The sequence below is a fragment of the Monocercomonoides exilis genome (assembly GCF_001643675.1).
Source record: "Monocercomonoides exilis strain PA203 chromosome Unknown scaffold38-1042076, whole genome shotgun sequence".
Lineage (NCBI taxonomy): Eukaryota > Preaxostyla > Oxymonadida > Polymastigidae > Monocercomonoides > Monocercomonoides exilis.
This window is the reverse complement of record NW_027150583.1, coordinates 878,662-892,119: the sequence shown is the minus strand read 5'-3', so window position 1 is coordinate 892,119 and position 13,458 is coordinate 878,662. Positions and strand designations below refer to the sequence as shown.

Below are 13,458 nucleotides of genomic sequence, written 5' to 3'. Positions count from 1 at the left end.
TGTTTTCAAGAAAAAAATCATTACTGGCCGAATAATCCCCTTTTGCTGCAAAAGGTTCATCTACTGTGTATAATTTTTCAATGAAAATGCTAAAAAAAATAATAATTTTTCCCATATGAGTTACCATTGGTGCTATTCCCTGAACTCGGTACCAAACCTGGAACTGAATAAATCTTTTGAAAATCTAAATTGCTTATTTTTTATTCGAGAACAGTTTTTTTTTTTTTTTTTTTTTTTTTTTTTTTTTTTTTTTTTTTTTTTATCCATTCATTTTGTTGTTTAAGTGGCATTCCAACTTGGTTTGGAGCTTAGCAAATTAATTGCACGGAAATAGAAATTGACTGAAGAGAGAATGAACGCAAAAAAGCCAATCCAAATGGATCGAACTGTTCACATTGTAAACATTCTTCGTTCAAGTTTTTCATTCCTTCATCAATGAAAACCCCTCTTTCTTTTTTCTTTTTTTCTTTTTTCATTGTTAATGTGTTGTTCACAAACTTTATCACATAAACTATTCAATTCTCAAAACAAAAAAAGAAAGAATAAAGAAAATATGAGCAAAAAAAAAGAGAGAGAGAGAAAAGTTACAAACCGAAACAAAATAAGAAAAATCAAATCGATAAAATATTTCACATAAACAGGCAAGCAAACCAGCAAATAGATAATTAGACAGACAGACAAACACACACAAGAACATTTACACATCCTCATTAGCGCATCCATACAATTCGAACATTCACTCAATCATTCAATCTCTTAATCTCTTAATATCTTAATCCCTCATTCTCTCATTCTCTCATTCTCTTCATCCATCAACCCTTCAATACACACAGCTCTGCATATCCGCCCGCAGCTCCACCATCATCTCCCTCACCTCCCCCTCTGCCATCCACTCCCCCATCTTCTCTTTGAAGCACCCTTCCCCTTCTATCCCTGGCACCTGCCTCATCCGCAGCACTAGAAGCAGCGCCGTCTTCTGCATCTCCACACGCACTCTTCTGTCGTTGTCGTCGTCTCTTGCTTTCCCTCTCTCCTTCAAAATGCCATCCAACACCCCCAAAATCCATGGCAGCTCTTCTTCAACTGCTTCTGCCTCTGTCTCCACACGACACAGACGCCCAATGATGCTCAACCCTTTCCGCTTCACTTCAGAATCTTCCTCCTCATACTCATCATCATCATCATCTTCTTCTTCTTCTTTTCGAATCTCCTTCTCCTTCTCTTTCTCTTTCTCTTTCTCTTTCTCTTTCTCTTTCTCTTTCTCTTTCTCTTCCTTCCCTTTCCCTTCTCCTTTCCCCATCCCCCTCTTCAGCACCTTCAGTACTTTCCTCCCGTCCAGCCCTGCAATCTTCCTCTCCGCCCAGCTCTCCACCGCTTCATACGCTGCCAGCCTCAACGGCAGCCCTTCATCCACCACCACATTCGCCCCAAACACCTTCTGTGTGCGCCTCTTTCCCTTCTCCAGCCTCATCATCCTCAAAAGTGCTCCACAGAAAGAAGGAAGAGCTTGGGAAGCGAGAGAAGGATGGCGGATGATCAGCACTTTGCACAGAAGAGCCACTTCTCTCTGCACACTCTGGTCGGAATCAGATGAAAGAGAGAGGAAAGCGGCTGTGTGTGACACAAGCTCAGAAAAGGGGAGTTTGTTAGATAAATAAAGAACACGTTGATCGTCAAGGGAAGGAGAAATGTGGTGTTTCATTGCATTTTGCTTGGTTGCCCTGTTTTGATGCATTTTGAGTGTGTTTGAGGGAAAAGTGATGTTGCTATTCTTTGCAGAGTCTGTCTCTGTCTCTTCTTTCTCTAATATCCGACGGAAGATGCAGCAAATTCCACTCTTCAAAAGAGGAGAGGAAGAAGAAGATAGAGAAGAAGAAGAGGAAGAAGAGGAAGAAGAAGAAGATAATGAATCATTCGATTTATTTATCTCTTTTTCGTCATCATCATCTTCTCCTTCCTTCTTCTTCTTCTCCTTATTATCTTTATCATCATCATCCTCCTCTTCCTCCGTCTTCACCATCCTCCCCAATGCTGGTATCACTCTCTCTGGAAACGAACACCCCAAACACGAAAGCGAATCAATAGCCAAATTTCTGATGGATTCCACCGGATTTTCAAGCACATTCACAAGAAGATGGAAAATGCTGCTGAAATACTTGGAAATAAGCTGAGAGGCATAACGATAGTAATAATGATGATGGTTATCATTATTAATATGATTGTTTTGATTGTTTTGTTGGATTTTTGTGTTTTTGCTGCTCGTTGAAGGTTTCGGATTGGCTTTGTTATGAATATTTTTATTCTCTTTCTCTTTCTCTATCTCTTTCTCTTTTTTCTCTTCTTCCTCTTCCTCATCATCATCATCTTCTTCTTCTTCTTCATTCTCTTCTTCCATCATCTCCCCAACTCTCATCAAAAACCGACATATTGCTATCACACACCCCACTTGTTCATTGTTATCTTCTCCTTCCTTTTCCATCTTCTCTTCTTTCTCTTCTTTCTCTTCCTTCTTTTCTTCTTCCTTCTCTTCCTTCTCATCATATTCTTTCTCCTTCTCCTTCTCCTTCTCTTTCCCTTCTTTCTTTCCCTCTGCCTTCTCCATCATCTCCTTCATCACTCCTTCTTCTGCCCCAATCGCCACACCCGCCAGGCAATTCGCTGCCATATTTGCTCTTTCGTCGCATATTCCCCCTTTCGTCCCAGAGCTCAGCGCTCCCATCAGCTTTTCCAGAAGCGGAGTTACTTGTTTAGGAACATCGCAACACATCCCCATGGCGCCAAATGCGGAGAAACTGAACAAACAGAAAGGGATTTGGGAAGAAGAAAAGGAAGATGAAGAAGATGACGATGATAAAGAAGAAGAGGAAGAAGAGGAGGAAAAAGAAGAAAGAGAAGAAGAAGAAGAAGAACTAGAAGAACTAGAAGAAGAAGAAGAAGAAGAAGAAGAAGAAGAAGAAGAAGAAGAAGAAGAGAAAGGAGGAGGTGAAGAAGACGTATAGGAAGAAGAACCATAAAGAGAAGAAGGAGGAGGAGAAATACGAGCAGGTGAAGGTGATCTTTGAGACCTGCTGCGACAAAACGTCGGAGAAATAGGAGGAGAACGAGGGGCCGGAGAAATAGAGCGAATGGAGGAAGAATGGGAATGGGAATAAGAAGGAGAAAGAGAAGAAGATGAGGAAGAGGAAGAAGAAGAAGAAGAAGAAGAAGAAGAAGAAGAAGAAGAAGAAGAGGCAGAAGGGGAATTATAACTTGGTTTTGGAGGAGAAAGAGGAAGATGTTGGCTGTTTGGCAGTTGGATTTGGAGAGGTTTGGGGCGAGAAGGAATTTGAGGAGGATGAAGAGGACGAGATTTGGAAGAGGAAGAAGAAGATGATGATGATGAAGGTGAGTGATATGAAGGTGATTGAATTGGAGAAGAAGAGGAGGAAGAAGAAGAAGAAGAAATAGAAGAATTTGAAGAAGTCTTAATATTAACAGGTGTTTTTGCAGAAGAAGAAGAAGAAGAAGCAGATGAAATGTTGGATGATAAAATGGATGAATTGGCAGGCGAAGAAGCTTCATTAAACAAAACATCAGATGAAATACCAACACCTACAGGTTTGTCTTTCGAGGAAGAAGAAGGAGAAGACGATGATGATGGATTAGGAGAAGAAGAAGAAGAATAAACAGCATTTTTATTCTGATTTCCATTCATTTCATCTGATCCACTGTTAACAATTGGTTCATCACTGCTACTGCTACTACTGCTACTGGACAGAGAAGAAGAAGAAAGAGAAGAAGAAAGAGAAGAAAGAGAAGTTTGAGAAGAAAGAGAAGAACTCAAAGAATCTTCATCCTCTTCATCCTCTTTATTCCTTTTTTCTCTCTCCTTCATTTCTTTCCTCTTCTCCCTCTTCTCCCTCCTCTTCTCCTTCTCCTCTGTCTCCTTCTTGTCTCTCTCTTCCTTCAGCTTCATCTGCTGCTCCAAATACTGCTTCAATGGAATTGTTGAGTCATATTCAGAAGTCACCTCCAATTTTCTGGCTTTTTTCTTTGGAGAAGGCGGAACTTCAGTCACAACACACCAATCCTTCAGCAAATCACTCGTTTTGTCGGATTTGTGGCTGTGGTGATGAGAAGAAGAGGAGAAGGAAGAAGAAGAAGAAGAAAGAGAAGAAGAAAATGCTGAAATTGAAGAAAATGATGAAGAAGAAGATGATGATGATGAGGAGGAGGAGGAGGATGAATCATACAACGATGAAAATGAAGATCTGCCTCTGTTGCTTGGTGAAATTGTTCTTTCTTTGCTTCTCAATCCTTTGCCATCAGCTGTTGTGTGGGGGATGGGCGGAGGAGGAGAATGACGTCTATCAAACTGCTGGTGTCTGATAGACACACCCACAAAGGGATTGGAAGTGCCTTTGGGAAGATGTGAGGAAGAAGAGGAAAAAGAGGAAAAAGAGGAAGAAGAGGAAGAAGAGGATGATGATGATGAATTCAAAGCAGATTTCTCACCATCCTTTCCCTTCTTCTCCTTCTTCTCTTTCTCTTTCTCCTTCCTCCTCTCTTCCTCTTCCTCTACCATCTGCTTTGTCGGTGTCTTCAGCAGCCTCCTCCACATCTCAGCCGACTTCGCTGACTCATCCGCTGCCTCCTCCATCATCCTCTGCCACTTCTCAAACAGCTCCACCCCTTCTTCCATCCCTTCCACCCAGTCCTCAAACATCCCTCGCCTCTCTTCCTCTGGCAGCTCCAGCACCAACGGTGCTATCACCCCCGCTGCCAAGTCCCATCTCTCTGCATCAGCTGCCTCGACACTCACGATCACTGACAAGAGAGCATTCAAATGGGATTGCACTGAATCGTCAGTTGGTTCTGATTCTTCTTGTTCTTTTGATTCTTTTAATTTATTTGATTCTTTTGATTTATCTGAATTTTCAGTATTGTTTTCAGCCATATTCAGAAACACCTGAGACAGAAGGCGCGAAGATGAGAAAGAGCAAGGCACATAAGGATGAAAAGGGAGAGAGAGAAGACGATCATACAATTGTGATGAGTGGATGAGAGGGGTTGTGTTTGGATGCAGTGAAATCATCTGACACAGACAACGCAACATTAACAGAATGCATATTGTGTCGCCGTTGTCAACCACTTTTGTGAAGGAAACCAGCGCTGGCTGAACAAGAGCTGAGGAGAAATACACTTTCACTTGGTTTTCTTTGCTTTTCTCTTGTTCGTTCGCATTGTGAGTGTTGGCTGTATTCTTTGTCTTGTTCGTATTATTCGCTTCTCCTCCACTTCTCTTGCTTCCTATTTCATTCCCACTTTTCCCCTTCCTCCTCTCCTTTAAAGATACACTCAGCAGCTGATGTATTCCCCTCAGCCCAACCTCCACTGCCCCCTTCACAGAATGTCTGTTCGTGTTCTCCACAAATGCAGCCCCACAACCTTCGACTTCCTCCAAACTGAGACACTTCTGCACTTTCTCATTCATCATCGCCAAGCAAAGCGCTTTCCCACCAACAACACAGAGAGACAACTCCCTCGTCTTGTCCAGCATCAGCCTCACACACTCTGCCACTGCCTTGTCTGCCAAACAGCACCCACACTTCTCCAACACAACTCCTGCAGCATGCAGTGCTGCCTCCTTCACTGACTGCTCAATGATATTCACTGTGCTGAGGGTGTTGCGACATAAAGTGCAAAGAGAAGGAGCATATTTGGCAAGTGTCTTGGAAGGGAAAGGAGAGCTAAACGAGACAATGTCACTGACAATCTGGAAAGTGGAGACAATCACAGAAGAGTCTGAGTGTTTGAGCATGACAGAGCAGAAATGAGAGAGAGAAGGGATCTGTGCATTGACCAGGAACGGGTGGTGGGTGGAGAGGATGGCGTGGAGCAGGCGAAATGCAGCAGACGCCAGCACACCTGGCTTCACGCCGTGCAACAGGGGAAAACAAGACTCCTTCACAATCATTGGGAAGCAGCGGCCAAAGCCGTATTTGTTGAGAGAGGCGATGCTGTTGAGCTCAAAAAGGAGGGAGAGGATGTCGGCGCGTGTGAGGATGTTGCGGCAGAGCAGGCGAGAACAGAGCTTCTGGGTGAGTGAGTAGAGATGGGTGCGGAGGATGTGCAGACTGGAAAAGGGGGGAATGGGAATAAAAAGGGAAGATAAATATATATGCAAATATTAATATAAATATGAAGAAAGAAAGAAAAATAAATAATATTTAAAAAAATTAAATGAAAATATAAATTAATGTAAAAAAATACATAATTTATTTAATTCATAATCCAAAATAAAAAATGAAAATGAAAAAAATTAGATCAATCAAAACACACAAACTTTCTCTCTCTCTCTCTCATTTAAACACACCATTTTTCTCCTTCCACCCCCTCTCTTTCCTCCTTCACCCTGTTCACAATAGCCCCTAGCACCTTCACCACATCCTCCAAGGTCTGTGACACATGCTCCTTCTCCACCCTCCCACACACAACTGGAAACACCTTCTCCATCACAGCCCTTTCTGTTGTATGCCTCTTCTCCACCACAATCTCCAGGCATTTCAATGCTTCCTTCCGAACCCTCCACGATTGATCGTCATCGTCTTCATCGTCTTCTTCTTCTGCATATTCTGTCGTGTCCTTCTCATACACTGCTAGTTCTGTGTCACTCACTTTCACAGAATTAAAATCGTCTTCTTCGCTTTCCTCTTCTCCTTCATCTCCTCCTTCACCTTCTTTTATTTCTTCCTTCTCTTCTTCTTCTTCCTCCTCCTCCTCTTCTCCATAGACTGTATCATAACTCACACATGGAATAACTGTTCTTAATACAACTTCTATCCATTTCCTCCCGTTTTCTGCGCTCAAATGCTCCAAAACAGCCTTCACGCCTTCCAAACAATGCGGACGAAGAGGTTCGAAAAGATCGATTGAGGATGAGAATGAAGAAGAGAACGAAGAAGAAGAAGATGATGATGATGATATTTCAGGTAATTCTTGTTGAATAAGTGATAAAATGGTGAGTGTGGATGATAATGAAGAAGAAGAAGAAGAAGAAGAAGGTTCTTTGAATTTTTTGGTCAAAACAGAAGGCGAAAGAACAGAATGAAGACAGAATGTTAAGAGAAGTTTGACTGGCTTGTGTTTCACAATTGATGGATGGGTTGTGCTGAAGAAGGGAATGAAGGGTTAAAAGATAGAATAATTAAAGGAGAAGATAATGATGATGATGATGAAGGAAAGAGGATAAGAAGGATGACGAAGTTAAAAAATAAAAAATGCAAAGAAAATGAAAAAAAATAGTTAAAAATAAGCCGAAGAAAAAAATTCCTTTCAAAAAAAATTTTTTTTCCATCTAATTAAAATAATAAACCAGTACATTTCACTTCTTTTCTCTCAATTATTTCAAAGCTTTCAATGATAATCTCATTAAAATACAAACATCAATATAACAAGGACATAAAAAATATAGCAATTATTATTATTATTATTTCTATTCTCTTCTTTGCATACGATATTTGAGTCAGCAGTTTCAGCCGGCTGAATGCGTCTCGTGACGGCGGCATGTGATTGGCAGCAGAAATCGAAGTGTCCAGCAAATCACACACGATCTCCTTCTTCAAATGGGGCGACAGAGCTACAATGGCCCCAATCCCCTTTTTCCTCACGTTGGCAGATGGATTTGACAGGCAATTCAGAAGTTTCTTCACGATTTTCTCTTGTTTGTCTTGAAACTCCTGCCCAAATCGCTTGCTCAAATCAGTAATTAAATCTAGTGCCAATGTTTGCGTGTCTGAAATGTCTAGCATGTCTGTTAATGGCTCAAGCAGATTTTGGGTAATTATTTCTCGAAAGGAAAAGTTTCCTTGATCAATGACAATTTTCAGAGCGGCAGCACCAACAGATCTCCGCTCAGGAATAATTGCTCTGGCTAGATCGAGATACTTTGAGATTATTGTTTTCACAGAGTTTTCAGAAACTTTCTTTTTCACAATCAAACTCAAACTTGTTCGTATTAAAAATTGACAGCAAAAAAAATAAAATAAAATAAAATAAAACGCAAAAGCTATAATATAATATAAAACCAGTTAAATGCTAATGATTGAACAAGACTAGATTGTTGCCCTCGTTCGATAATTGTAGTTATCTTTAAAAAAATGAAATGAAAAAAACAAATAAGAATAATAAAGTACAAATCATCTAAGGTTCTTTGCATTCATACAAATTCATTTTCTTGCTCGCCCATTTTAAATGATTCTTCTTGTAGCTTGCGCTGAAAATCAATCAGACCTTGGAGTTGAATGTCAGGATCCACATTCTTTAAATTATCTACATAACAATTCTCATCGCAAAAATAAATAACTGCAACAAAGAGATACCTAAAATTGGCTTTAAATCATCTTCTGGCATATAAGGAAGCTTTCTTTATATCTTCGAAAAAGAAATTCGAAAATTGGAAGTCAGATCAAAACATGAATTGAGAAATGGATGGTATGTTTGTTATATTTAAGTAATTTTGGGCTTCCGATGATGAAACTTTACATTAATGATCCTGTTGGAGAATTATCTAACCTCCAGTTGAAATTTGGAGACTTCATTCGTCGAGATTTATTAAGTGTAATTTTACAACCTGGTTTATTCCAGATTGTAATGATACATAAAATAAAAGCGAATAGAAATGAAGTTGGGAGTAATGATAAGCGATTATGAGATCAGAGGAATATTTTTAAGTTTATGTTTTTTTGAAAACTATATGATTATTTTTGTATTTGAATTTCTTCGATATTTCATTTTAATTCTTGTTTAAACTTTTGTGATATATATTATTTTTTGTTTTCTTTGACTAATTTTTGTTAGGATCTTTTCGATATCCATTTATACATTTCAAGTACTTCAACGAAATAATTCGATTTTATTACGTAAAATATAAATTAATTATAAAATATTAATTTTAAAAAATTCAAATGTGAGACAAATTTTCAAATAATTGAATCATGCTTGTTAATTGGATCTGTTTTATCTTTTTCAACAAGGAGCAATTAAATATCGATAAAAAATTGTTTGAATTGGAATGATAAAAACAAAAGATTTGAATTCAATAAAACTAATTTTGCCACATATTTCATATTATTTCACTTGAGCAATTGATTTTTTTTATTGAATTAAACATTTAAAAAGAAATATGTTTGAATTTTTTTTTTGTAACAATAAAACCAAATCGTTCGAAAATCTTTCACTCAAAAGCCGAGTTATTTTTTTGAAGCAAAAATTAAGAATCAGTCCGGTTAGATTTTGGATTGATTCTTATTATTTTGAATGAAAAAAAAAAACAATCTTAACATTTTTTCAAATTGCAGTTGTTTTTGTTGTTGAAAATTTTGATAATGTCCAACTAATACAATGGTTAAAGAAAAAGTTCTTCCCAATCATTTGTTCATGGAAATGAAAACATTCTTTTTCAGTTTTTGAATAAAATCAGAATAATTTTTGGAATTTTTTTCACATTGCATTTTTTCAGTTAATTGTTTCAATAACTGAAAAATGATTTGAATTGTTCTATCTACAATTTAAAAATTACAAGAATAAGTGTGGGTAATTGTTATTAAAATTTTTTTTTTTTTTTTTTTTTTTTTTTTTTTTATTATCCTTGGAATTGTTCATATTCAAAAAAAAATTAATTAATTAATTAAAATTAAATTAAAAAAGTTATTCACAAAATAATTTTCTTTCATGTGAGAACCTTCATTAAATCATATTTCAACAAAAAAAATTTTTTCTGTTTTGATACGGCTCTGAATGCTGAAAAATGAACACAGAAAAGTTTAATTTTGTTCGAAAATATTTTTTTCATGTAAAAAATTTCAAACATTGTGATTTTTAGCAATAATTGTTCTTTTTTCTTTTTAATGAAGTATTCATTTCAAAAGAAATAAAACATTTGTATAAACAACTCTCCGAAAAAAGTTATGATTTCAAAAATAATCACACAAGTGATTCATAATTAGAATTCCTTTGTTGGTCCAGAATTTTTAATTTTTTACGAAGAAAGTGAATTGAAAATATATATCAAAAAAATTCAGTGAAAGAATATTTCTAATTTCATAATTATAATCAGGAAGAAGATCTGCACTGGAATAAAAATCAAAAAACATTTAATAATTAGTACAGTCTAAATCGGATATAATCACATCGGTTTTTGCACAACTTTTTGTGACTATATCCGATTGTGATCACATCCGATGCTGCATAACACAGAAAAAAATAAAAATTGATAAATAAAACAATTTATTTTGTGTCGGTTTTTTTATTTTTGGAAATTCTACACAAATACTCTTTTTTCACTTACTTGAACAATTTTGATCAGAAATACACATTATTTTGACTAATTTGAGCACGTTTTTGTGAAAGTGAAAAATTAAAATTATTGATCAAAAAATCGATTTTTCAATGAAAAATCTACCCATTATAATGAAAAATGTGAATATATATTTTCAGCCCTGTGATTATATGCGATGAAAAATGAATGAAAATTTGGACAAAAATGTTGGTGCATTAAAAAATGTGACAATAAACGAATGTGATTATATCCGAGGTGATTATATCCGGTTTTGACTGTATTAAAAATTCATATCTAAATGGATGATTCAGATATTCATCATATTTCTTCAGTCAATAATTCCTGAATGACAACGTGTCAGAAATGAGATCGAATGAAGCAATAATTAGTAGATTTTGCCATAAACAAATATCAATGTCATATTTCTATCTCATGCAATTGCTTTTTGCAATTATTGAGATGCACTAAAATTTTTCACATGATTTGATTCACACAGTGTTTTGCTCTTTGCAGAAATTCTCGCATCATAAAAAAATTCAATGTTTTAAGAAAGAAAACAACAAAACTTTTTTGGTTCATTTCATATGTTGCTTGATAAAACTTTATATCTATTTGTTGTTTAAAAAACATCCTTAAAAACAAATGTCATTCTTTTGAAAAAAAAAATTACAATGTTTTTTTTACTTTTTTTCATTCAACAAAACAAAATGAAATTATCAAAGCATAGAAAACCATATTTATTGTAAGAAAGTTGCCTTTTTTTTTTGTGAACTTTTGTTGTTAAATTCCATCTTTTGATGTCTTTCTAAATTTTATATTTACTAATGTTAGACTTTTCACTAATTTCCATGAAAACATTATTAACTGAAGGAACTGATTTTCAAAAATGAGGTGAAATAGTGACTCTCAAGCATTTTATAAAACAAATCATAAAAAATTTGTCATACTCGTTACATAATCAAATTTACACAGATTTTAAAAAAAATTGAATTTTCAAAACTGTTAACAACCAACATTGATGTTATGGTAATATATTTTGTAACTTTTCATGATTTTCAGCAAATGAACACATTTTATTCAATTTTTTCGAAACAAAACGTGTAAACAAAGAACAAAAATTATCTAAGAAAATGTCTGAAGTGGTATATTTTGTTCCAGATATTCCAGTTTTTCTCATCAGATGTTTTGTTCGTTTTGAAAAATGAAAAGACTTGTTTGATTAACAAAAAAAAAAAAAAAAAAAAAAAAAAAAAAAAAAAAAAAAAAAAAAAAAAAAAAACAGATGATTAGGAAAAGGCAAATCTGAAAACTAGTTTCCTTTTATATTCTTCTGTGGAGTTTAAAAATCTTTTTTTTTTTTTTTAATTTCTGTTTAAAAAGAAAACAAAACCCAATTATTCGTAATTAAAATTATAAATAGCATATATGTTATTAATAAGAAATGGATAACACATTAAAAGCTTTATCATTCATTTGTTCAAACACTTTGAAGTGAATGATGAAATGAACGAAGCATGCAAAAAAATTGGATTCTGTGATTTGTAGACTCCAAAATTTCTATTTGCTTCATATGTAAAAAGAATAAATACATTCTTATTGCTCATAAAATTGTAAGTTTCTCAAACATTTTACTCATCTCCAAATGTTTCCCTTTTTCCGGTTTCTCCACTATCTCCTCCTCTTCCACCTCTTCCGCCAAATCCACGTCCTCTTCCACCAAACCCGCGTCCTCTTCCTCCACCACCTCCTCTTCTCTGTCTATCTCCTCCTCTAAATCCTCCTCTGTTTCCACCGTTTCCTCCTTCTGGTCTGGGACTTGCAAAGTCAAGACGAACTCTTCTTCCATCAAGTTCCATTCCTTTCATGTTGTCAAGAGCTTCTTTGGCTTGATCAATTGTTGCAAATTCAACATAGCCATAGCCCTTCGGTCTACCTGTCTCTCTGTCATTGATGATTCTGGTGCTTGTTGGCTCGAAATCCTTGAAAGCATCATACAAGCTGTCCTGGTTGGAATCAAAAGACATATTGGCAACAAACAGAGTATTTGATGGCTCGCTCAAAGGTCTCTCTTCACGATTGAAACCAGATCTGTTCGCTCCTCCATCTCTTCCTCTGCCTCTTCGTTCAAATCCGCCTCCTTCTCTTCTTGGTCCACTTCTCTCCCGTGATGTTCCTGTAACTCTGATATATACTGCTCTTCCTTTTAACTCATTTCCAGATGCATTGAGAGCATTTTGAGCTCCTTCAGATGTAACATAAACAACATCAGCAGATCCACTCATACGTCCATCATCTAAATAACCCAATTTGCATGATCTAAATAAACAACAATCAAAAATAAATGAATAAATTTACAAAAATGTTTATAAAATCAATCTCAAACTCAACTTCACCAAATGATTTGGCATATTCCTCAAATTCTTCCTCAGTAACGGTAAAAGGCAAATTGAAATATGAAATAGTTTTGGGAACATCTGAGGCATTATCTTTTGGTTCAGGGGATGGTGCAGGTGATTCAGATGGTTCTTCTTCAATGGATTTCTTTGATGATTCTTCAGATTTTTCATCACTTTTCTCATCTTCATCACTGTCACTGTCGCTGTCGCTATCACTTTCACTATCACTATCACTATCACTATCACTCTCGCTTTCACTTTCTTTTTTAGCAGCTTGCTTTTTGTTTTCCTTTTTTGCTGGTTTTGCCTTTTCTTCCTCACTTTCAGATTCATCAGATGAATCACTATCATCATCGCTGTCTTCCTCTTCGTCACTGTCTTTCTTTGCTCTCTTTGAAGAAGGAGTCTTCACAGAAGCAACTTGTGTGACTTGACTTTTCTTTGTAGTTGTTTTTTTTGGAACTTCTTCTGAAGATGAAGATTCAGATCCACTCTCATCAGAGTCGCTGTCTTCTGGTTCCTCTTTTTGTGGTTTTAGTTCCTTCTTTGGTGTCTTTGTTTTTTTGTTGTTCAATTCTTCTTCAAGTTTCTCCTCCTTTTTAGTTTTCTTCTCTTTTGTTTGCTTTGCAGGTGTTTTTGGCTGTTCTTGCTTTTGTTTTTTCGGTGTTTGAGTCTTGGTGTCTTTTGGCATAATGACGATCACAAAATTCCAATTGTACCCATTTTTTAGAAATTACATAACCA

General features: G+C 36.1%; 2 protein-coding genes across 2 annotated transcripts; both read right to left on the bottom strand.

The window, feature by feature from the left end:
- Positions 1–1,079: 1,079 nt before the first annotated feature.
- MONOS_8613 (uncharacterized protein) lies at positions 1,080–8,391 on the bottom strand (the record flags this gene model as incomplete). The annotated part of the gene is made up of 7 exons (XM_067879039.1): positions 1,080–1,095; positions 1,170–6,116; positions 6,356–7,150; positions 7,495–7,986; positions 8,067–8,128; positions 8,204–8,310; positions 8,361–8,391. 7 exons carry the CDS (start codon positions 8,389–8,391, stop codon positions 1,080–1,082), a joined length of 6,450 nt encoding a protein of 2,149 aa, XP_067723282.1.
- Positions 8,392–11,664: 3,273 nt separating this feature from the next.
- On the bottom strand, positions 11,665–13,441 carry MONOS_8614 (putative single-stranded dna binding protein). The gene is made up of 2 exons (XM_067879040.1): positions 12,702–13,441; positions 11,665–12,634 (listed from the first exon to the last, which is right to left on the bottom strand). The coding sequence occupies exons 1-2, from the start codon at positions 13,403–13,405 to the stop codon at positions 11,947–11,949; spliced, it is 1,392 nt and encodes a 463-aa protein (XP_067723281.1). The 5' UTR covers positions 13,406–13,441; the 3' UTR covers positions 11,665–11,946.
- Positions 13,442–13,458: the final 17 nt, after the last annotated feature.

What these genes read in the sequence shown, in the direction of transcription:
- MONOS_8614 (XM_067879040.1), bottom strand. Translation starts at nt 13,405, where the DNA reads ATGCCAAAAGACACCAAGACTCAAACACCGAAAAAACAAAAGCAAGAA. An exon ending in AAATCATTTGGTGAAGTTGA is followed by an intron (nt 12,635 to 12,701) that starts GTTTGAGATTGA and finishes TTGTTTATTTAG; the next exon opens with ATCATGCAAATTGGGTTATT.